General features: G+C 35.7%; 1 protein-coding gene across 1 annotated transcript in view; it reads left to right on the plus strand.

Annotated features, from left to right (window-relative positions):
- Positions 1–25,089, plus strand: part of NEGR1 (neuronal growth regulator 1) — a gene marked incomplete at both ends in the record, with an annotated part of 926,063 nt that extends 900,974 nt beyond the window's left edge. Inside the window, one exon of the mRNA XM_082863364.1 lies at positions 24,965–25,089. Coding sequence (XP_082719490.1) covers positions 24,965–25,089 — 125 coding nt within the window. The remainder of the gene's footprint in view (positions 1–24,964) is intronic.
- Between the last annotated feature and the right edge of the window lie 1,016 nt (positions 25,090–26,105).

Raw genomic sequence — 26,105 nt, forward strand, 5'->3', positions numbered from 1 at the left:
ATAGGCCACAACACACTTTGTTGAATATAATAAGTGTAAATTACCCTCCCAGTGAATCCTTCATAAATAAGTAAGGGTAACCCACAAGGATCTTTTCACTTTAAAACAAAACAGGTCTCTTAAATATTTCTCTTACAGATTCACTTTGAGCTGAAAGAAAACACAAAGTTTCCATGTGAAGAATATCTTTGGAAAGTTTTAAGCACTACAAAACAGTGTTTTTTTAAATGGAAGGGCCTTCTCAACCATGCCATAGTATGTCATCCCTACCAAGATGTTATAATTGCTGTCGTTTGTCTGACTGCAGGATAATGGGGTATGGATGGGTCTAGGAATGGCTAGAGAGCTCCCAGGGCAAGAGCAAAATGGTATGCACTGTACAGTGGACTTAACAGATGGAGAAAGTTTCGGATGGATGGCTTTCTAGACAGATTGCCTCAGAGGCCATGGGCTCTAGGTGATTTGGCTCAAGCTACTAACAAGAAGAAGTTTTACTCAGCCCATCTTTCACTGATAAGGATTTCATTGTGCAATCCACTGAGCATTTGAATTAAAAATGAAATGCAAGTTAGAATTTACATGTCTTTTAGCCCTTTTTTTTGGTCTTAATTTTACCTTAAAAATAATAAAAACTGCTATGGTACATAGTGATGTATATTCCTGACTTGTAAAATAATTTATTTAAATATTAGGTGGTAGTTTGTTCCTTCCTTAGAAATAGATTGTTCACTGAATCTAAGTTCATTGCCAATAACATGGCTATGTTTGCCAGTATCAGCAGTTCTAGTCAATGTGGTTTATGAAAAAAATTCTAAAATTACCCAGATGTTACCTCTGAATAATAGAACCAAAAAGTTATATGTTGATCACGCCAAGGTTTCTCCTTACTTCATACTGGTTTGTAAAAGAGAAGTCTTAAAAAGGCTTTATTACCTGTAGGTGATAACGATTTTTAAAGTATCCTTTTCTTTCTTAGAGAAACTCCAAAGGTTGTTTTGTTTGTTTGTTTTTAATGGCAGATCTTATTCTAAATTGTTTTAACCTTTATATTTTGTGCTTATATCTTTGAGGGGCAGCATAGTAAAATGGTGAAGAGCAAAGATCTTAAAGTCACACAGACTGGGTTAAAACAGATTTCCAATGCTTATGTGTATCAGTCTTCCCTATATATAAAATGGAGAAAATAATATAGACTGTTGTGAGGATTAAATACTTTTATATATGTAAAGTTTTTAGAACAATATTTAAACACAGTAGGCCTACTTATTATTTTGTTCTGTCCCAGAGATACCCAAATATGCAAATTATTCCTTCTCTTTAGCTGTGTATTTCACTGATGCACTGACGATATGTCCTCAGCATTTGAAATTATTAGAGCTTATACTCAGTGCCTTACCATTACAGCAGTTTTATGGATAAAGGCAAGTCTTATTTTTGTGAAGCTTTGGTTTGAACACTGTTACTGCATGTGTGCTATTTACGATGTGACTGAACACAGACTGCCGTTACAGCAGGTGTGAAAACCTTCAGCCCACAGGCTAAACATGCACCCAGCTTAATGTTATCTAGCCAGAAGGGCAAGCACCAAATGCTGATGTTGCCATTCATATCTTCAGCTGTGAAGATACAAGAGGGAACTTGCAATTTTTTTGGAGCATTATCCATGCTGGGGCTGTCTCCCTCCCACCCATAAGCATATCCAGACATGCTGGGGCTGTCTCCCTCCCACCCATAATAATATTTCTCAGTATCCCTTTGCCCTTTCAATAAATGTCTATGTGTGTCTCTGAATCGTTGGTACGTATGAGGGGTTTGGGGGTGGGGAGGGGAGGTGTTGTCAGTTTCTCTATGTGTTATGTTTGGCTGCATAATTTCCTTTAAGCACATCTCTCATTATTATTTCTCCTACTGTCTTTGTTGGCCATTCTCTTTGTATGGCTCATACCATATCTAAGTGCAGAACACTCTTTCTTTACTCTCTTTATGTCATTGAATCAATCTATCACGTAAAATTCTAGGGTATTAGAGTCAGGGTGGAGTATTAACTTATTACACTTGACACGATTCATTAACATAGAACCAAAATGTATGTTTGTTTGTTTACTGAATTTATTGCTTACTCATTTGCTTAACAAACATTTAACTACCTCCTGTATGCCAGGAACTGGAAACAGAGTATGTTTATATTATTCTCATTTTTAACAGGTGCATGAACACTATACATTTCTATTAACTGAAACATAGCTAGTAGTAAGTTAAATATCTTTTAATCTATTGATTTATTGTCCTTGGTCAACTCCTCATAGAAAAATTAAAGGATTTCTTCTCTTGCTCTAAATACAAAATAAATTATTGGTGAAAGAATGCATAGCATTAGATGTATATATATGAAAAGATTAAGCTACGTTAATGCAAACAAATGCAAATCCATAATAGAAATGAACTTAACCAATTAACCTTAATATCAAAGAATTTTCTTCCTCATATCAAAGGAAGAATGAGGATAATCCACCCTTTCGGCATGGTTATTGACTCGAGATGTTTGTGCAATCTGGCTCACAGGCTTTGTCTTCTCTCACACAGGAGAGCAGATTGACCATATGCAGGGGGCTTCTGTGTCTGTAAGGAAGACTATCTCTGAGTTTGGGCTCAGATAAATACCCACCTACTTGCATGTGCCTCTATGTCTTAGAAGTCTCAGACTTAGAAGTCCTGTCTCATACAGGTGCAGACATTTTTAAGTGAGCTAACAGAATAAACACCAGTTATTCAGGCAATGAGTCTAAATAGGCTTAAAGGAGATGGGTAAGAAATGGAGCAAACTAAGGAGTAGATGAAGAACTTCAACATGGCTGCTGTGTGGGTTTCCTGCTCCTCCCTGGCATCTCTTTGATATGTGATTTTCAAGGCAGGTGCTATTCTTATTGCAATCACATTGTCACAGTCCATTATGAGGAAGCAATTAAGCCCATAACAAGTTAAGAGGTGATGTTTTGTATTTTTTTTTTAATCTCACACAACCGTTGATTTGTTAGCTTTTGAAAACAGATAGGAATTTTTCAATTACACCTTGCAAAATACCTTTTTTCATTCTGAGTGTTTGAAAAGCAAATGTATCTTGGATCCAGTGCTTTTGTGTTTACAAATCTGGATATGATTTAGTAAGCTTTAAAGAGATAGCAAATGCATAGTAAGGAAATCAGATTAACATAATTTTCTGCTTGCTTACAGAACACAGCAGTTGAGATTATCTTTTACATTTGGGAAGACTGTTTTAATATGATAAGATGAAATACCACCTCCAGTACACTTGATCTTGCTAGTTTGACTTCTTAAAATAAATTATGGGCTGATTTGTCATAGTCACTTTTAACATAAATTGCTATTATAATCTAAAGAAGCAATTCTAAAGGAGGCCACTTTTTCACTTCATCTACATAAAAAGGTTTAGGTTATTTCTACATTTATTCTTTCCTCTGTGCAATTTATTTGCTGTAACTTTACATGACAGGAACACAAAAATCCATGCTTTGTTCATTCCATCCATTCTTCTATTCATGCATGATAAGTAGCAAATAGCAGTTTAAATGGAGAGATGGTACAAGAAAAAAAGTACGTTGGCTTTACTTTTTGTATGTAAAAAAAATGTTTTTTTATGAGACTGTGTGTGTGCCTATTTCCCCACTGGAAACACAATTAGATTGCAACCTTGGGGAAGTAAGATGAACCCAGGGCTTTACTCTTTATCTTCTACATATTTATTTACTGATTTATTGATTTATGTATGTATGTATGTATGTATTCTAGCAGCATCAATAGCTACTGTAAATAGTGAGTGTTATAGTCCAAACATCTTTCAGCTGTCAGAGTGTGATTGCTAGAAAAGGAGGAGGTCGCACTAAGCCAAAGGACTCTAGAGGCAGACTCTTATGAAATCATGAGCCTCTGAGCCTCTGGGGAATGTTTGATGGTTTTTGTCCTGATTTTTATTTTTTGTTTTGTGCCCATTTTGCTTGACTAAGCTTTCTCTCACTGCCTCTAAATTCTATTTGTCCAAATTTGCCATGGTGCCTATTTTCTGTATCATCTGTATTCATTATTTGACCACACAGGAGTTAGAAAATGAGCATGGTGATGTGCTTACTAGGATTAGTTATTCATTGATAAGTGTTCAGATTAAGGCATTTATATTTAAAAGTGTACACTCAGGGCTTCTGGTCAAGCTTTCTTGTACTCTGGATAGAGATTACATATATGCACATATTATCTCATTCAGGGCTCTGCATGGAATTGGAGTAATCTTGGATTTATAAGTGGCTTATGATTATTTCCTTTCAACTCAATGGAACAATGGTACTGACCCCTGGAGTCTCTGATTGGAGGCGTTGTTTTTATTGTTTGCAAAGGTGAGGAAAGCTGTGTAAGAAACATGGAGAACAGACATAGCACAGGATTATAGAATGTCATCTAGACAAAAACTTGAATTAAAGATAGACAAATAGGATCAAAGAGAGATTTATTTGAAACTATAAGAGAAATTCTGCCCTGCCAAACCTTCCCATGCTTTTTGTACCCCCCTACTCCAGGAAGAACTGAAAACAGTCCAGCCCACTGTGAAACACCTTTCTTGGAACTAAGAGCACTTATTATATGTGCTGCTTATTTAACACTCAGTCATTTCACCTTGACATGTCTTGGTTTTCCATTTCTAACTTTTGCCTCTTTAACCCTTGCATCATTTTCAGTAGTTTATGTGATGTGTCACAGTATGAAAGGAGATCAATGATTGCTTTCTTTTTCTGTTGCTATGAAACAATTTCCATGAACGTAGTGGTTTTAAAAAAGCAACACAAATTTATTAGCTCACAGTTCTGTTCTGTACTCCTGAAGTGCAACATGGCTCAACTGGGTTCTCTATGTATGATCTCACCAGGCTGAAATCAAGGTGTCTATAAGGCTCCAGGGAAGAAGTCACTTTCAGGTTTATTCAGGTTGTTGTCAGGATCCAGTTCCTTGTGATTATGGGACTGAGGTCTCATTTCCTTGTTGACAGTTGGACAAAGGCTACTCTCTGCTTCTAAAGATCACTTGTATTTCTAAACGCGTGGGCCCTTCTATCCTCAAGCCAGCAACATCAAGTCAAATCTCCCTCAAGGTTTTAGTCTCTGACCTCCTCTTCTGCCACCAGTGCAGAAAGTTCCTATTTTTAATGGGACTCATGAGACTAGGTTAGGCCCACCCAGACCATCTTCATATTTTAAGGCCAACTAACTTGGGACTTTAATTACATCTGCAAAATTCTTTCACAGTAGTAGCAAGATTAGTGTTGCTTGATCAACCAGGGAATAGAAATCTTGGGAGATGGGGAAGGGGGGTACCTGTGACACCCAGCCAATTCTGTTCTGTGTGGATACTAAAAAAATATTTCTTATATGGATCCATAAATGCCTGCATGAATGAATGATAAAAGACACTTTTAGAAGTCAGATATCTTACCAAGCCAATTACTAATAGATAAAACTGAGCCTCCAAGTAAGTAGAATTTTATTTTACCAGAATAAGTTAGTTTGGGGCCATTGCAATTCACCTTACAGCCATGATTGAGGTGATTGGTCACCTGAAGACATACCATTCTTTGTTTAACAAATGACAACAAATTTAAGAGGGATTTTTTTTTTTTCTTTAAAGATCCAATTATCAGCATCTGAGAATTATGCCCTGGAACAAAACTGCCTTTATAAACTGATTTATACACGACAAGTAGTTATCTCCTCTAACACTCATAATGACCCATGGGTATTAATAACCCCATCCTACAGACAGAAAATTGAGGTTCACAGTACTTCACAGTATTTTGTTGAAGGTCTTAATTATTTATACTAAAAATTTTATGAAAGCAATTTACTTTGCAAAAGAAAAGGAGGGGTAATAGTTATGTAATCAGAGAACAAAATGAAGTGAAAAAATGTTTAAAAAAAAAAGAAAGAGTACTCTGGGCAGTCCTTTACTTGCCTTGCTCAAATGTTTGATAATTATAATGCAATTGTTATTCTGGTCTGTATTTAACACTGGAAATACGTCACCTCAGGAATTAAAATAGTAAGTTATCTATGTCAAGTAGAAGAGTCTAGTTTTCCCAGCATCATGTGTAACCAGCTGTAAAAGGACCAATGATCTCTACATATCAGTGAAGTGATGAAGAGGTAATATCTTCAAACGAACAACATGCGATTAAGCATGTCTCTAATTAGCACCTAAGGAATAGTGACGTTCAACTTTTTCTTCCAGGGTTTTATCATTTTCCCTTATTTTAAAATAGCTTTTTGAATCTATTTCTTTCATGATTCAGTGACCTGGAGATCAAACCATATTTACTGACTCAAGATTTCTTTTCTGTAACTTAAAAACAAAACCAAATGCAATTCAATGGTGTAAAATGCATTTTAGGATGGATTCAAAGGATAATTGGAATTACTAGATTCATATAATTTAGTAAACATACCTAGGAATAGAAAACGACTCAAAATGTCCAATGTGAAGACATGTATTTGCAGGGCTCCAAACTGAGTATGTTTGTGCTTCTGCTGATGTTTTCAATCATGGGGTCCCCCTGGATGAATGACTCCTTCTTCCCAACATCGTTTAAGTTTCAGTATCTTTTCCAACACTCACCTTGCATCTTCTCAATCACTCCCTTTCACTTACAAATCCTTTTGATAATATGTCTTTATTATATTTCATTTCATTGTCAGCAAACAATAAAATAAGGCTTTCCATGGGTTATTTTTCTATAGCTGCTAAGCCCAGATCTAGTCTGAGGTGGTTTTCATGGTCCTAAAAGTGACTTTGAGCTTGACCTAGGGCCCTGCCTTTCGCACTAGACTGTGAGACTTCACGGGACTTGTCACCTTGTTCCCTATGAAATAAAAATGGCATTATGGTTGCCATAAATAAGGAAAGCATTCACATAAAAACCCCTATGACAAATTGAGAAATATTGAACTAGTCAATTTGTGTATTTCATTGAACATTCTGAACCATACAAATTTGAATGAAGCTTTCAATGCACAAATAAGCCAGTTCTGTAACAATAGACACTGCCATTTTATACCAGACATTATGCACAGTGCAGCCAGCTGCATCAAAGAGATGGGGGAATTGGGATTTGTTTTCAATGTTAAATTGAAATCCAAAAAATTTATTATTGTTGCTCTGTAATAAACAGGCATGCTGCTTAATGAAAAATTCTATTTGTATTATTGGTGAGTTTCTTGCTTCTGATTCACACATGTGGAAAAAGCTGCTCTATTACTCTTCCTAAGCTGGTAGCTGCCATAATGCTTAAACTTAGCAAAGGATCATCTTGGTCATATGTGAAGAATATCAGAAGAATAGTTTAAATAGGATAGACAAGAATAGTTTAATATAGGAGGAGTTTCTGGTAAGATTACTAGGAACATGCACAGTGCTTATTGCATTCTTTTTATTTCTCTTTATCTTCAGGGGAAAAAAAGTGTAACAATGAGATATTAACATTTAATATCTTTTCCCTTTTGGTGAAAGGAGAAAATAATCATCTGTCTTTTCTAATTTTAAGATTAATAAAAGTACACCCAAGTGCAATTATGTAGCCCAAACCTTATTATAATAAGACATGTTTCTAAGTATACACAGGAAAGGAAATGACATTATGGTTGCTTTCCTTAAATTCTACACATAAACTTACATGGAAATTTAGAAATCATTTTGACCACCAGGATGATGTTAAATTTTCTTATTAATTGTGATCATAACTAAATTTAGTGTGAAATGGAAAATGTATATTAGAACACGTATTTTTAAAGTGGCTTTCTGATTTCTTTAGCAATTACTCTTAGCTATCGGTATACTAGGAAGGTGGAGAAATGTTATTGCAATAAAACCAAATAAACACATTAATTGTCTTTAAATTAAGCTTTGCTCTCTAATAATCTATGGTTCCTTTAACCCCTTTTCCATTTTTCAAGTTTTCTTGTCCTGACCCCAAGCACGAATAAGAAACTGAAGCTTGTCCTTCACTTGAAGAAAAAAACCAAAACCCTACATTTTATGCAGAGATGTTCTAAATAATTTTCTGATTTTATGTGTACCTTTGAGAATCTGATGAATCAAGACATAATCTAGCCATAGCCCCACTCACTGTGTCTTTAGCTGTGTCTGACCAGAAGGGTTGATGAAAACACCTGAAAGCTGTGTGGACCAGCAGTGTTCAAGCCAAGAGAATGGCAGGCAGAGCCTATAGTTTGCAAAGCAAAGCCAGTGGCCCTGTCCAGCTGGGGGACTTGGGGTGTGGGTCAGCTTGAGCTAAGACAACAAAGAGCTTACAGGTTTTTAGAACTGCTTTTCCTGCTGAGCCTGGGCAGGAAATCTAATTTATTACCCTGCTCATCACTGAAGACAGCTTTTAACCTGCCTGACCAGAGTACACAGGAAGCTGCAGAGCCCATCCAATAGTCCTACGCACTGTGGCACTTGAACAGAGAGCACAGCCCATGGCTTCCCCTACGTGTAGAGCAAAACAGGTGGTCTTATCTGCCCAGGGAATTCAGTGCATACTCAGGCCTGATTCAGGCCCCCAAACAACAAGTTGTATAGGCCAGGACAGGAAAGCTAATTCATAGTCCCATCTATTACTAAAGAGTACCCAGTCCTGACCATCTAGTAAGCTTGACCAGATAATTCAGGCAACTTCAGAGCCCATCCTATAGCCTCTCTTGGGTAGGAGATCAAACCAGCAGTCCTATCCATCTGTTCTCAGCCAGTGGCATGCTCCCCAATCCCAATCCTCAAAGCTCAAAGGGTGTCTCACCCAAAATAGACCCGAATAGCAGAACCCACCTGCTCAAAGACATTTACCAGCAAACACACCCATAAACCCAAACTGAGCTGACTGGTGAAAAACTGTCTCTGCCAAAGCAAACCTGTAAAATATGAAGAGTAACCCCATTACTCAAATGAACAGATACTAATGTAAGGAATCAAGGATCATGGAAAATCCGGTAAATATGACAACACCAAAGGAAGCTAATAAAGCTCCAATAACTTACCCTAGATAAATGGAAATCTATGAACTGTCAAAGAATTCAGAATAATCCTCTTAACTATAAGAAAACAGACAGACAACAAAACAAAATTAGGAAAACAATACAGGAACAAAATGAGAAGTTTGACAAGGAAATAGCAGCCATCAAAACAAACAAACAAAAACAGGTATCTTAGAGTTGAAAACTACAATAGCTGAACTGAAGAATTCAATAGAGAGTTTCAAAAGTAGACACAACCATGCACAGGAAAGAATCAGAAACAGAGGACAGGACATTGGAAATTAACCAAAGGAGCAGAAAGAAAAAAGGATGAAAAAAAAAATAGTGAAGGAAGCCTATGGGAATTATGAGACACAATGAAAAGAAACAATATTCACATTATGGGAAATTGAAAAAGGGACAGAAAGTATAAAGCAATAATGGCTGAAAACTTCCAAAATCTGGAAAGAGAAATGGACCCAGATCCATTAAGCTCTCCAGATCAGTGAGGCCTAAAAGATCCCAAATAGATTGAAGCCAACTAGAGCTACACTGAGATATATTATAATTAAATTTTCATAAGTCAAAGACAATGAAAGACTTTTAAGAGCAGTAAGAGAAAAGAGAGAAATTATATACAAGGGAATCTCCATAAGATTATTGGCAGATATCTCAACAGAAACCTTTCAGACCAGGAGAGAATGGGATGACATATTCAAAATATTGAAAGAAAATAATTGTCAACCAAGAATTCTATACCTGGTGAAGCTGTCATTCAGAAATGAAGGAGGGATAGAGACTTTTCCGAACAAACAAAAGCTGAGGGAGTTTATTACCCCTGGGCCTGCTTTACAAGAAATGCTAAAGGGAGTTCTCTGAGTGGAAGTAAAAGAATGTTAATTAACACCATAAAAACACAAAAAGGTAGCATAAATCTCACTGGTAATGGTAAATATATAGTCATAGTTAGATTCTGCAATATGGTAAGAGTGGTACATACCTCACAACTCTAGTTTAAAAGTTATAAATAAATAAGTAACCCACTTTAAAAATGGGCAAAGGACCTGAATAGACACTTCTCCAAAGAAGGTATTTGAAAGGCCAAAAGATACATGAAAAGATGCTCAACATCACCAGTCATTAGGGAAATGCAATTTTAAACCACAATGATAATCACCTTACACCTGTTAGACCATCATCAAAAAGATAAGAGATAACAAATGCTGGCATGGATGTGGTGAAAAGGGAACCCTTGTACACTGTTAGTGGGATTTTAAATTGGTACAGTCACTATGGAAAATACTTTGGAGGATCCTCAAAATATTTTAAAAAATGACCTTATGACCCACCAATTCCACTTCTGGGAATATATTTAAAGATAATGAGAGCACTAACTCAGAAAGATATCTACATCCCCATGTTCACAGCAGCATTGTTTACAATAGCCAAGACATGGAGACAACCTAAGTGTCCAGCAATGGATGAACAAATAAAGTTGTGGTATATATACATACAATGGAATTTATTCAAACTTTAAAACTGAGTAAATCTTGTCATTTGTGACAACATAGATGGACCTGGAAGGTGTTATGATAAGTGAAATAAGTCAGAGGAAGACAAATACTGTATGATCTCACTTATATATGGAATCTACCAAAAAAAAAGAAGAAGAAGAAGAAAAGAAAAGGAAAAAAAAGAAAGAAAGAAACTAAACTCATAGAAAAAGAGATCAGACCCTTATGGCTATCAGAGGCAGAGGGTGGGTAGAAGAGGAACTGGAGAAAGGTGGTTAGTTATAAGATAAATAAGTACTAGGGATGTAATGTACAACATGATGACTATAGCTAACACTGCTGTATGACATATGTGAAAGTTGTTGAGAGAGGCAATCCTAAGAATTCTCCTTACAAGGAGAAGGGGTTTTATTCTTTTCTTCCTGCTTTTCTTTTAATTATATCTATATGAGAAGATGGATGTTAGCTGAATCTATTGTGATAATCATTTTACAATATATGTAAATCAAACCATCACGCTGTACACCTTAAACATATACAGTGATGTACATCAATTATTTCTCAATAAAACTGGGGGGGGGAAAGAAGATGCATGGAGCAACTATCTCTTTTGACTAATAACTGCTCACAGGAAGAGCAAGAATGTTTTGCATGTGACAAGAAGAGTGAACCAAATATTTGTTGACCATAAGGGTACACTGTTGTAATCATTAGGGCTATCAAACAAATATTTTGATTATCCTTCTTCTGAGAGCTTGGGAGGATGGCACTTCTCCACCCACTTTGAAGTTACATGTGGTCAAGTGATTTGTTTTTGCCAATAAAATGTGTTAATTCAAGGCAAAAGAAAAGAACTATTATGAGGTTCATATGCTGGATGGATGAAAAAAGTCCAAGTTGAGCACCTAATGAGAGATGCAAATAAAACATACATTGACTACAGATCTTAGAAATTATTTCAAACATTTGATATTTCAAAATAATTGTATCATAGTTAGCATGTATATAGAAAAACTCATTCTATATCTTATTGATTGACATGACTAAAGTGGTGTGTCACTGTTGTATAGTTTACTAGACTATAAAATTATTTTTATCACTTTCTATTTAGAAACATTTTAAGGTTGTATTTGATACATTCAATATTAATAAGCAAGTGAGAGCTATAAAAACCTGAAACAAGATACTAAATAAATTAATGTGGGCAGTGCAGTGTTCTGGAAAGGACACCAAACTCAAAGTCTAGAGACTTGCATTAATTCTCTATGTAGGTCTTTCCTCTCTAGGCCTCAGATTCTTCTGGCTTTAAAATGGCATAACCCTAAAATGTCTTTCTCTAACTAGATTTCTGATTTGATTATAGTTTGACAAAGGCTAATAGAGTCTCAAAGTTCCTTTAACCCTAGAATTCTAATAATATTTGATTTGAAAAATCATCCCTTTTCTTCTAGAGTAGAATGTTTTGTTTCTACTTGACTGTAAGTTCCTCAAAGCCTAGATTAGGTCCTGTTTATCCTTGTGTATTCAACCCTGAGCACAATGACTGTCACAAAGAAGGTGCTCAGTAGGCTTGTTGAATAAATAATGTGATTACTGGTACAAAAGTCAGTTATTCCTAAGTTATTCATTTTCTGACTTATCTAAGATTAATTTTCCAGTTTGAGGTTCAAGTGCATATATTTAGGTTAAGGGTAATTGAAAATACTGCTAAAGTAGAGGAATCTCAATAAAGTCTTGTCTTAAGAAATGACAAGTCTTCTCCTAGTGTTTTGTGATCAAAGGAACTGTGGATATAAACTTATCAGCTGATAGACTGAATAACTTATCAATGTAGTCCCAGGAAGCCTTATTTAAGTTTCAGTCAAAAACTCTTTCAAACAGTAATGTAAGTGGCCAAATTTGCAATATCTATAAAAGTGAGGCAGAGGTGAGGTGTTCTGATGTAATAGTTGAAAAAATCCCCACCCTTCTTTTTTCAATATCTTGATTAGTGTCCAGAAAAGTTATGAGCAGCATATTGTCTTTATTTTCCAGAAAGAAAATTACTAATCATACTTTAAAATAAACATGAATCCAGATTGCAGAATATGTTCATTGCTAGAATCACTATGCAAATGCAGTCATCTTTTTTCTTTTCATCCTTTGCTGGACTGTCCTTTGGACTAGAATTCCGTAGCATGTGATTTTTGTGTGCATGTCCTCAGGCTCCTTTCATAGAAGTTGTATATACCATTTTCCCATATTAGAAGTTGGATCACTTTAGGTAGAAAATGTAAGGCAAACTGGAGGCTCGAGAAAAGAGCATTTTGATGTTGTAGGGAGAGGAGTATTTTATAGCTGAAATCATAATAAAAATATAAGGACCATGAGTGCTTTAAAATATTTAAGAAATATAATAGGAGACAGAACTTTCATTAGGCAACGTTACTGTTGTAGCAGAAACCAAAATGATGGTAGCATAAAACAGTGGATAATATTCCTGGGATAAAATCTATGAGGAAAAAAATATCAGATTTAATTAAGATTTTAAGGCCCCTTTTTCATTATTAAGGGTATGTGCCTAATAAGATAGTTAATGCCAACCTCAAAAAAGTGATGCAACTGAATTACCGTGAGCCAAGAAAACTGGAAGCAAAGAGATAGGATAATTGTTGACTTTCAATTGACTTATTTATCCAAAATTAATTTATTGCACACCTATTATGTGCAAAGCACCATGCTCTGGGGGGGAATGTGAAATTGCACAGTATTAATAACCTGCTACTCTTCTCTTCTTCATAGAAGAGTGTTATCTTTGTCTGGGTCCTGCCAAAATGAGCAGCTCACTTATAAGTGATTACTGTGGAAAGTAATTTCAAGAAAGAGTGGTGGGAGATTGGAACAAGTTAAACAGGGAAGGAGGGAAAGCCAGTCCAAGAATGTGTTATTGAGCTGGTCCCTGCTGTGGGTCACTGGGCTCCATCCCGCTGGGGATCCTCTGAGGAGCCAGGTGGAACGCATCTCAGAATCATTTGCCCTGCACACAGCTGGTGGTCATAGCACCAGCTAAAACAAAAAGGTAATGAGACGATGTAAGGCAAGACACAAAAGGTGAGTGAAACGTACTTGGCGAATTTATCTCATGAAGATAAAAAGAACAGCTATTTATGAAGCTCTTATTAGGAGCAGTCACTGTGTTAGCCTCTGGGGAAGAGAAAAAGAGAAGCAAAGAAAGATGAACAAAACATGATCCCTGCCCTTTAGGAACTCAGTCTAGGTGAGGTGGCAAGTCTGTGAGCAAGGTCAGGAGAGAGGAGTTTGAAATGCAAAGGAGTCTCAAGGGAGGAAGAATTAATGGTTAAAGGGTCAAGTAAGTTATCACAGAGGTAACCCTGGAACTAAGTTCTTAAGGAGAAGGAAAATTATTTCATACAGAGGCTGGAAAATTGGGAGGAAGTGGAAGAGGGTGATGCCAAGTAGAAGAAACAAGGATTGCAGCCCAGCGGGGTAAAGGATAGAGTTTGTTCAGAGTATTGTGATCTACTTAGAGGACTGTGAGGAATTATACCAATATACGAAGACTGTACCCCAGCACACAGAACAGTACAATGGGCATAGAAGTGCTCAATAAGTATTAATAGGTAATCAAATATTATTTGTTTAATGAGTGAATTTTCTGATCTGTACCTTTAGAGCTGTGCTTTAAATGGAGCATATTCTTGGTATGGTTGTTACTGTTTCAAATGTATAGGACTTTGAGGCACACAAGACTTTATTCCAACAACTTGGATATTTCTTCTTGGACCAAGGTAGGGGCTTCCGTTGGTATGTCTTGTATAAATACCAATGTATTTTAAAAGCTACCATTTAATGAACACTTAAATTAGCACTGTATTCAGCACTTTACCTAGTTGGCTCATTTACCTATCACAACACTATGAGGAAGATACTTTTATCCCCTTTGTTCAGCTGGAGAAAACTGAGGCACAGAGGGGCTAAGCTAGTACATGGTGTGCTTGATTGTTATAAATATAGTCTCCATCCATAACTAACAAATTCAAGTAGACGTCACAGACAAGAGGGATTCTTTAACAGTTCTCTTGGAGGGTGTGTGTGTGTGTGTGTGTGTGTGTGTGTGTGTGTGTGTATGTGTATTTAACTCTGTATGTTTATGGTATGATGTCTTCAGAGACATCAAAGAATACAAGTTTCTTCTTTTCTCTAAACTAGAACCGACCTTCCTTTGCAATGGTAGTCAATGTTTCCAAATCCTGAATTATTGATTGATGATATTACCTTTTTCTTGAGCTTTATAGTAAAACCTCATTAAACTGCAGAAGTTAAAATAATTCATTTATAATTCTCTATAATAAATATTTTGACAGTGCCAATCACTTGATTAAATCCTGTGAGTGATACAAAAGTAAATTAAATATTACCATTGTTTTCAAGAAACTTAGACTCTATTGAAGGAGATGAACACCAGAGTGATAAAGTATAAGTAAAAGTAAATGGCTATGGGACAAAAGAGGAACTGGCAGATGAATTCCAACTAGAGTTAGGTGGTAATTCAGTAATTTAATAATACCACATAGGAGTAGAAGCATAGAGATTCAGCATACTTGAGTTCTAGTCTTATTTTTGCCTCTGACTTAAGCACATCATTCAATCTCTACCAGCCTCATCTCCTCATCTACAAAGTGAAGGTTTGCATTAAACGATCCCCAGTATCCCTTAGAGTTCTGACAGGTTCTAACTTTGTGAGCAGGTTGCATTTGAGATGAGCATTGAAAGATGGGTACTATTCCAACATGTAGCGATGCAGAAGCCCATCCCAGATGAAGGCAGAGTGTGAGCAAATCTGCAAATACAGCAAAGGCCTGGGTGTGCCCTGAGAATGGAGAGCCTTCCTGCCTAGTGTGCCTGCTGTGTCAGAGAGCAGCCAGCAATAGGACTGGAAAGGTAACTTTGGGAAAGTTTAAAGAGGGTTTTGAATTCCATACAAAGGCATCTGGATTTTATTAAGGTGTTTTAAATAGCCAGAATATAATGGCAATGATTAGAGAATCATTGAGAATAACTGAGAATGAATCTGGAGCATAACAAGCGGAACAATTTAAGTAAATCAGAACTACAGAGCCAGGTAATCACTGGTTTTTATTGCATTTGAAAAGCTAAGAAAAAAATTGGAAGGTAAATGGAATATTCCAAAAACTGGAAAAAAATAATCTATATGCCATATGAAATTCTTTATCCTTAATGCTGAGAGAACAATGTTACAGAATAACAGAAAAGAAGCTGGCTTGGGGTAACCTTCCTAACGCAAAAGATAAAAAGAATAAAGTTTAGTAAACAAGAAAATTTGATCATTAAAGCTTCAAGTTTAAACACTTATATAAAAACTTAAATAATTTCACATCCACATAGCCACACATATATAATCTTACAGACTCCTACAACTTGCAAAAATGTTTACCAGTTTGCAATTTCACCCATTTTTACCACACTAGCAATGTCACAGTGATGATACAGCTAATGGCAGCGACTATCAGTGACCTTAAGAACACAGCTGGGTTTCTATTTTTATTTCTGTAAAACCTTCTTTCTTCAGCTAGATGATGCCTTAAAGGGCCAAACTAAAATCTATATAGTCAAGGCAATTTGTATTGTATGTTTGTGTATATATTTCACACAACAAAGGCAGCTTTTAAAACACATATACACACACATACACACAAAATATGTAATGACACTTATAAAGAACCCATTTGCAAACCAACCTGGAATGAAAAACTGGACTTTGCCCGAGTTCAAAGAACCATTTCGGGTTCTACAAAATTACCTCTGTTGCCAACATACTTCAAAACAGAGCTACTATAGATTCATGTACATCACTTCTGACTTGCAAAAAATAAAAATATCTAACACATTTAGAAGATGCTGATGAATAATACAGAGTGAAATTTTTTTTCAATGATTGTGAAGGACAGAAAAAAAGGCAGCAGAATTTCTTTCCATTTGGGTGATTGCTTACCTATTCTCTTTCACTCAAATTAGAGGTAATAGCCTTGGAGAGTTTCATCTGGTTATTTGCAGAAAAAAAGTATTTATCTACAAATAGGCAGATTTCTGAATATAGGTAATAACAGAGACAAACATATGTTTAAAATTCCTAATGTAGTTTATGCTGAGTAAATAGGATTATATACTGTGAACTTTGGCAAAATGGCTATTTAGCAAGTAGAAAAGGATTCAAGGATGGTGGTTTGCCAGAGAAATACCTTAGTAGTTACTAAGAACAAGCTGGCAGGGAAATTCCATGAGTCAAAAAGAGAAAGGAATGGTGTGATTTCTCTAGCTATTCTGCTCATTGTTTATAACACAAAATGGAGGTACTTTTTGTGAAAATTATTGTACACTTTTATGCTTGTGAAGGATCAGTTTGTAAAAAATGTCAGAACTTTCTGAAGATCGGCATTCAGTTTTTGACCAAATGAAAAAGTAAAAATCTAAAATGTTAGGATAAGTATTGAAATACAGATTTTCTATAAACTTAGGCCTCTAATTTTCGAAAAGTGCACAAATGTGCACTTGTTAGCCTGATTCCTTCTAAAGAAGATAAAAAAGAAGACTGACTGGCAGGAATTCGAAGCCAGCTACCCAAGTCTTTCCCTAAATGAGTGGAGCTAGCTGTTGTAGAGGCTCACAAATTAAGCCTTACTCTGAAGGACTGAGAGCTGCTTGAAAAGTGGACTATATTATGTTTATTTCTCTGTATTTCAGGAAACAATGTATGGCACAATAAAGGTGTGTTGAGTAAAAACAACTGAAAATCTATACATTGGTAGCCCTACCACATGACAGCTATGCTACTCAGGCATTCCTCAATTCCAAGCCCAGGGGAGGAAGAAGATCTTAGAAGGTCTATAGTATAGGAACATGCAGTAATGACACAAACAAAACCCTCCCCCCTGGAAATCACTGTTCCATAGGTGTGGGATGGTTCCTGAGAAGACATGGTTTGTGCTGTGTCTTTAATGCAGTACATCCCATCTTAGGGCGTGGACCATTTTATTGCATAAGAAATAGTGCAGAAAGGAACAATAAGATGATGTCACCTGTGCTAAGGCTTGCATGATTCATCCAGACACCATAATCAAAAGTTGTACATGCAGTTGTAAAGCATATCCCATTCTGGTGCTCCTCTCTTCCCCTAATCTCCACCCAGTATTTAGGCAGAATTAAATGATGCAAAAAATCTGGGTGTGATCTGAGCCTCTGATGTGTTATCCCTGACACCAGCTGATGGTGTTAAGGGGTGGTGGACATTGCTAAAGAGAGGATTAAACTATCTTTCAAGCAAACTCCTCCCACAGTATGTAATGAAACAGAGTTGCACTGTGTTTTGGGTTGAATCCATGATGCATAATTTCTCAGTAGACTAATATACACTCTATTTTGAATCCATGTTAATCACTTTCTTTTATTTGAAATCTAATTTAGGTGTAAATAGTTCACTTCCCATTAAGGTATAAGCTTCCTTAGTAAAATGTAAGTTGAGGACAGGTTTTTCTTATGGAAGCAAAGTTAATGTGGCTAAATAACTCTACCTAAGATTGCAACAAGAATCTTAAAAATATGACTCAAAGCTAGTTTAGTTAAAGCTTCAGTAATTTAAGGAAATTGCCTAGGCAAGTAATTGGTATTATACCAAACTAAATATTTCACAGTTACATTTGCTTTTGCCTAAAAATAAAAACTGGAGCAATACAAGGGAAAACTGCCAAGACTGAAAATAATATGCAGCAGCTGTAAGTAATTGGAAGTGATAATCATAATTAGACAAGATGTAAGATATGTATTAAAGCGCAGATTGGATCTTCCTGTTGGCAACGGGGAGAAATCCCAAAGGCCTGGACCCCACACATAGCCCACACAATTCTGCTTCATGCCTGAGAGCCCCTCTGAAACCAAACTTGGCATTAGATCAGCCCTGAAACCACACCCAAGGTCATGCACCATACTGTTCCTCTTGGGAAGAGACAGAGGAAAAGAAGAAATGGAAGAGGTCATACTCCCTGCTTTCAAGGAGCCTGCAAACCAGAAGAAACTGACCAGTTATCTAGCAGTAATTGGCATTAAATTAAAGTCCTCTGAAAGAAGCCAAGGTAATGAAGAGAATAAATATTTTTGTAAGATAAAATGGAGGACAGCTTTGTAAGACCAAAGATACATTGATTTATCCAAGTATAGATCAAGAATGACGTAAAATAGGCTTGTTCCAGGGAAAACATCTCAAGCTAAAGAGAAAGCTCTATGGGGACAGGAGGCATTTCTATTTGGCTCAGTGACTCAGAGAATGCCTCCCACATAGCACACACTAAATTTGCTAAATGAATGAGCAAATGAATAGCGTTTAGATAATACTTGAGGGAGTGTTTATCTTGTGTTAAATATTGTACTGGGTACTTTAAATGTATCAGCACATTTAATCTTCATGATCACTTTTGAGATACTACCAATCCTCATTTGCAGATGAGGATGCTGAACTAAGCATAGCTAAGAAACGTGCCTAGGTTAGTCTATTTAGAAAGAGGTGGAGCTGGACTTTGAACCAAATCTGGATCTACCGTCCATGTATTATACACATCATATTTTAAAACTAGAGTGCCTTTAGCTTTACTAGGAAAGTGGGAAGAATAGCAACCAACCTTTTCTGTTCTTTGTTTTAAATTCTGATCTGTAAACCACACCAAAGTAGCCTCCCTGACATACCCCATTTCATTCATTCTTTCTCTTTCTTTTTCTTAAATAAAATGGCAAACTTGAAAGCATCTAACACATTGCTCAAGGGCTGGGTATTCTCATTCTCTCTCTTAGTTTTAAATTTTCACCCTTTTGTTTTATTCCTCCTTTCCCTTCCCTTTTCTTTCTCCTTTCTTTCTCAATTTAAATGTCTTCTCCTTTCTTCATTCTTCTCCTCAGAAACCAAAGACAATTAAATAGGTAGTAAGAAAGAAACAGAAGTTTCCTCCTTCCACACTTTGCCTTAAGAGTAAGAAATCATAGGAACAACTATTGAAATAGGGTATTTTATCAAAGTGGTCATGGATTACACAAATCATATTTAGGAATATTTTCCCACATTCAATTCAAAATACATCTGTTAAACACATTTGATATAAGATACAAATGCACATATGACAAGGAGGAATGTTCCATAATTTCAACATGCTTATAGTCCAGTGGAAGAGAAAGATATAAATATCTTTCTACATATATATTATACATATATATAATTTATTATAAGTAAAAAAGGATATATTTATGAAATCGGGTATAAGCAGGAGACTAACAATTCTTATTAGAGATATTGAGGGGGCCTTATGGAGGAGGTGGTATTTTAGATCTTTAAAGGAGGAATAGGACTTTGATAGGTGCAGAAGGAGAATAGGAAGTAACGCCTTTTAGGCTTAAGGATATAGTATGTGCAAATGACAGGGAATAATGAAAACACTCTATGTGTTTAGAAAATGGCTCATGTGACTGGAGCTAACAGTGTGTATGAGTCTGGATAAGTTGACTAGAACCAGATAATAGATGTCCCTGAATGCTGAGTTACACAACTTTGGCTTCCCTCCACAGGCAATGGAAACCCCTGAAGGTTGGGGCTAACGTAGGCTTCTACTCTTGCCTACACTAGTACAATCTACTGTCCACAGAGTAGTCAAGAGTATATTTTAAAATTTCAGCTAGGCTCCTCTGCATGAAACTGTCTTGTGGCTTCTCATATCTCTCAGAAGGAAACCAAACCCTCACTATAGCCCAACTACACCTGTGATCACATGCCCTTTCCCTTCTACTACTACTTAGAATGAGTAGCAGTATGATATTCACAGGCAACTAAAAACATGGCAGGGAACATACAACAGATCTGACCATCCCAGAGACATAGCTGGATGTCTCCAAATTCAGGACCATATATGGGGGCCCAGGTTACTCTACACTCCCTGTCTTTTGCTGCAAGAGGATGATGCTACAAAGTTTGATACATGCTCTTCCCCTATAATCTGCCTCATGATCTTTCTTCCTGGTCCTGCTGAAATGCTGAAGGAAGGTATTCTGAATCTGTACAGGTCTTAGAAGGTAAGAATGAGTCTAAAAGTAGAAAGAGAAGAAAGAATAAAATATGGTCATGAAAGTATTCTTCTGAAAAAAGAAGTCAAGATATTGTGTCCCCTTATGTGTTTATGGTGATAATATTGGAAATGGATGTGAACTTTATCATCATTCAACAAATACTTAATTGAACACTTACTAAGTACTAGACTCTGTGTTCTGTACCAGTGATAAAATATACATATAATAAATCTTGTCTCGAAGACATTCTTGGTCTAATGCAGAAAGATAGATATGTAAATATGATATTAAATATAATGCCAAGTTAATTTCTCATATGGTTTTATAAAGACATTTTACTTTTTAAAGATGATATTTGAATTGATTCTTAAAGCTAATTTCTAATAGCTAACAGTTATTTTCTTTAATTTCGTAACATTTTCTATAATTTCTTAAATAGCTGATTGGGATTTAACATGCCAAGCAAATCTAAGTGGCCCAAATAGCACTAAGACCCCTAACTTTAGTACCATTAGCCTTGTACTCTAAATCACTCAGTTTACAAGTCCCCCCAAAACACATAAAAATATCAGTCAATGAGATAAACATTACATAATAATAAGATACCTAAGTCAATGGGCTATTTTACTATGCTGTAGTTTTTTAAAGTGAGATATATATATGTACTAATATGTGTATATCACCGCATTTTGTAAAAAATAATTGTTACTGTGTCTGCTGCCTGGACTACTTACCTGCCATGAGTCCTTGGGGAGCCCTCCCGTGTTCATTCATTATCCTTATAGTGATTATATAAATCCTAATGTTCAGTATTTGCCTTTTAATTTATATCTCCAACTAGAATGAAACTTTCCTGAGAGGAGATTGAGTTTTATTTATCTTTGCTTGTGTTCAATTCCCAGGACCAAAAAACGATGCTCGATGTATACTTAAAGATGATACATGATATATGACTTGGCATTAGATATCTGACCTCACACTCCCTTAACTAACTTTGCTCTTTATTTTGGGGCCTACTAATTGTCAATAGCTACTTTATAGTACATTTTCGATAATATTCAATAATTGCAAGTAACAGTGCTGCAAAAGGCTCCTACTTTATTTTAGGACTAATGGAAGTATTGCATTCACAAACAACTAAAAAATACATCCATTTGAGACATCCATGGAAAAATACATATACTGTTAATTACAAAGTAATATTTAATTTTTAAATATGATATAGATTTGTCATGTCTAAAAGAATAGGAGGCTGAGTAGAAGACAAAGGCACATTGGAGAAAAAGATGGCATTTAAGGTATATGATAAAAAGGAATAGATATGGAGATATATGAAATTGAGTAACAAAAGGATCATACCCACCTTATTATATATTGTATTTCCAGTACTTAGTACAGTCCCTGGTACCTAATACCAGGTAGGTACCAGGTATCCCTGGTACCTAATACAGTTTAATAAATATTTTAATATTTAATTTAACCTAATATTATTAGGTACCAGGTATCCCTGGTACCTAATACAGTTTAATAAATATTTGCTGAATGAATGAAAGAAAGCCTATGGTAGATTCTCTAGCTTATAGACAATGGCTTGCTTCAGAAGAGATTCTGTTTTGTAGGAGAGACATACTCCTTTTAACTCTGACCTATTTATTTATTTAATTGACTTGTTCATTCAACAGATATTTCTTGAATATCCACTGTGTACCAGAACTTGCCAGACATTGTGTCTGGAAACACTAAGATAAATAAAACATGACCTAGGAGAGTTTACAGTCTGGTGAGAGAAATAGATATGTACACAAATATTTGCAATGCAGTATGATAGTTGTATAAAAAGGAATATATATTGTGACCTAATGACACAATAGGGTAATCTGCTCAGCTTGTTGGAGAAATAGAAGGAATTCAGGAAAGATTGCCCCAAAAATGCATTTTAAAGGATGAGTAAGGAGTTTTGAGAGTCTTTTATACTCTACCCACTTAATGTACTATTTAAATTGTCATGATATAAAAATGTTATCTCTGCTTTGTGTGCTTGGCTTTTAAGATCTATTTCTTATTTATGAAATCATTTTATGTGCTTTGCTTATTATTAGTCCTGTATTATTATACCAGTTTTATTGCACTCAAGATTCTTAAAAATACAGCAAAAACAACTCTGAAATAGCTGTCACTGAGAAGGTAACAGACCAATTAAATATTTGTTTATATTAAAAAAATAAAACATCATTCTAGGTCTTGAACAAGAGAAAATAATTTAAGGAGTTTTGTGGTTTTAAATTAGACTTCTTACATATCAAAACTTGAAAAGCTATCTGTTCAACAATAGACTTATTTTCTTCATCATTCTCCTTGTTTAAAACTCATTTGTGATGCAAATAAAAACATCAAATAGTTGATTTTGCTCCATGTTTACTAAAGAGTAGTAGTCTCAGCCCTTGAATCTCACTCACACAGAATCAACAATTGTACTGTCAAGAAAACTCCCCACTGGCAGAGGCCAATGCATCTTTCATCTCCTTTAATTTCTTAGAGTTATAAACAACACAATTTATTCTTCTTGTAACATGAAAATATAGTCATTGGTGAAAGTTCCATTAAAAACTAGCTGTTGGTAATTGAAACTTAGTGTGACTAAAACAGCATCTGGATTTATGAATTTGGGGGTGAAACAGTATTTTTTTAATTGCATTATTCATTTCCTACTAGGAAACAGCACATGAAATCCAGGTTTCATTAAGAAGAGGTAGTTAAAAGTATGTTGGTGGAATTTTTATTATTACTATTCTTATTCTTATGGTAAATGAGAATCAGTCTCAAGCAAAGCTGAGCATGCCTGTGACAGTTTCTGTAACACAATATAATTCACATTCAAAGAGGCAACTGTCCTCTGTGAAACGAAGTGGAATCCATTCAGTAGACTCTCACAGTATCCCAAGCTTGGTGAATCTCTAGGTGAAACCTCTCAGTGAAAATTCAACGTAACTGTTAGCCAAGTACCCACAGGAGCTTCTCTATGTATAAAACTGTGATCTTTCCAATGTATGAATGTAATCATACAATTCAACAGCTCCAAATTCTTCAAAATCTCCTTCAGTCTAAAAAGCTAAACTTTTTTTCATTACAGGCAATGTCATTCTGTCTACAGTTCCATTTAAATTCTCTCCACTCCAGGCCTCAAACTTCACAGTCCAGCAAGACTAACATACTTTTAGATCCTAGAATACATGCCGTGTTCTCTCCTTTCCTCATGCCTTTGAATATATTGTTTTCCCTACCCAAATGATGGTCCCCTTTGGTAAAACTCTGTTAAATCATCCTTCCCTTGGTCAGGCAGATTTAAATACACAGTTTTCTGTGTCACTGCAGTTTGCACATGAAATTCTAATGTTCCTAGGATTGGAAAAGGTATTAGAAGAGAAAATCTCTTTGTTTTTCCAGCATTTTGTATAGTATTTGGCCAATAAAAAAGATCCAAAAATATATGCATGTATATATGTCTGATATCACTTAAATGTGGAACCTAAAAAAAGTAGAACTTGTAAAAACAGAGAGTAGAATAGTGGTTACTAGAGGCTGGGAGCTGGGGAAACTGGGGAGATTGTTGTTTAAGTGTACAAACTAACAATCAGTAGATAAATAAGTTCTGGAAAGCTAATGCACAGCATAGTGTTTATAGACAACAATACCTTCAAAGTTGCTAAGAGACTAGATCTTAATTGTCCCCACCACAGAAAAGAAATAATTATGTGACATGACAGAGGTATTAGCTACCGTTATGATAGTAATCACATTGCAATATATAAATGTATCAAATCAACACTGTTGTACACCTTAGACTAAAACAATGTTATAAGTCAATTATATCTCAATAAAAATTTAAAATATATACTAAATGAATATTGTCCACTAATGCAAATATTTACAATGAATATAATAGGAATAATAATGTTAGCTGATATTTGTTGAATACTTAGTGTGTGTCCAGCCCAGTGCAATGTGCTACATGTGCTTCATCTCCAATTCTCACTGCAGCCCTGCCAGGTGGATTATATTATTCCTATTTTGCCCTTGAGAAAAGTGAAGCTCAGAGAGGTTAGTCAAATAGGTCACACATTGTCATACAGCAGAACCAGATGTGAACCCAAGTCTGTCTGACTCCAATGCCAGTGTTCTCCCCAGTACACCCGGCTGCCTTTTGATTATTGTTAAGATCTTGAAAGACACAAATTAGATTTTGATTTATTCTTTTCCATTTCTTTCCAGCTCCAAGTACAGCCCAGTATGGAATTACCGGGAGCGCTGATGTTCTTTTCTCCTGCTGGTACCTTGTGTTGACACTGTCCTCTTTCACCAGCATATTCTACCTGAAGAATGCCATTCTACAATAAATTTAAAGACCCATAAAAGGCTTTTAAGGATTCTCTGAAAGTGCTGATGGCTGGATCCAATCTGGTACAGTTTGTTAAAAGCAGCGTGGGATATAATCAGCAGTGCTTACATGGGGATGATCGCCTTCTGTAGAATTGCTCATTATGTAAATACTTTAATTCTACTCTTTTTTTGATTAGCTACATTACCTTGTGAAGCAGTACACATTGTCCTTTTTTTAAGATGTGAAAGCTCTGAAATTACTTTTAGAGGATATTAATTGTGATTTCATGTTTGTAATCTACAACTTTTCAAAAGCATTCAGTCATGGTCTGCTAGGTTGCAGGCTGTAGTTTACAAAAAACGAATATTGCAGTGAATATGTGATTCTTTAAGGCTGCAATACAAGCATTCATTTCCCTGTTTCAATAAGAGTCAATCCACATTTACAAAGATGCATTTTTTTCTTTTTTGATAAAAAAGCAAATAGTACTGCCTTCAGATCATTTCTTCAAAATATAACATATCTAGATTTTTCTGCTCGCATGATATTCAGGTTTCAGGAATGAGCCTTGTAATATAACTGGCTGTGCAGCTCTGCTTCTCTTTCCTGTAAGTTCAGCATGGGTGTGCCTTCATGAAATAATAGTTTTCTCTTCATCTCCAACTAATAAAAGTGTTTTTGCCAAATTCTACAATTTGAAAGCAAAAGTAAACCACAATGATAAAGTTAAACTATATCCTGTCTCTAAAGAACAAAGGAGTTATCAAGCTGTAAAAATCTCTTCCCACATTTTGAGAATTTTGCCCCACGATGACTCAGTTTTGTGATGAAAAACAATTTAACTAACATAGTACAGGTGAATCTACCATATGATTTCTTTAGTTGTAGCTAAATATTAGATCCACTATGGGAAATAATTCTCTTTAAAATGATAGTACAGTCTATCCAAAGGATTGCCTAGCAATACAGCAACTTTTCCTTTCACTGTTCCAGGCCAAAATTTTTAAGATGGTTTGTCAGAAAGGACACAAA

Source organism: Leucopleurus acutus (assembly GCF_964270905.1).
Source record: "Leucopleurus acutus genome assembly, chromosome: 2".
In the NCBI taxonomy this organism is placed as follows: Eukaryota; Metazoa; Chordata; class Mammalia; order Artiodactyla; family Delphinidae; genus Leucopleurus; species Leucopleurus acutus.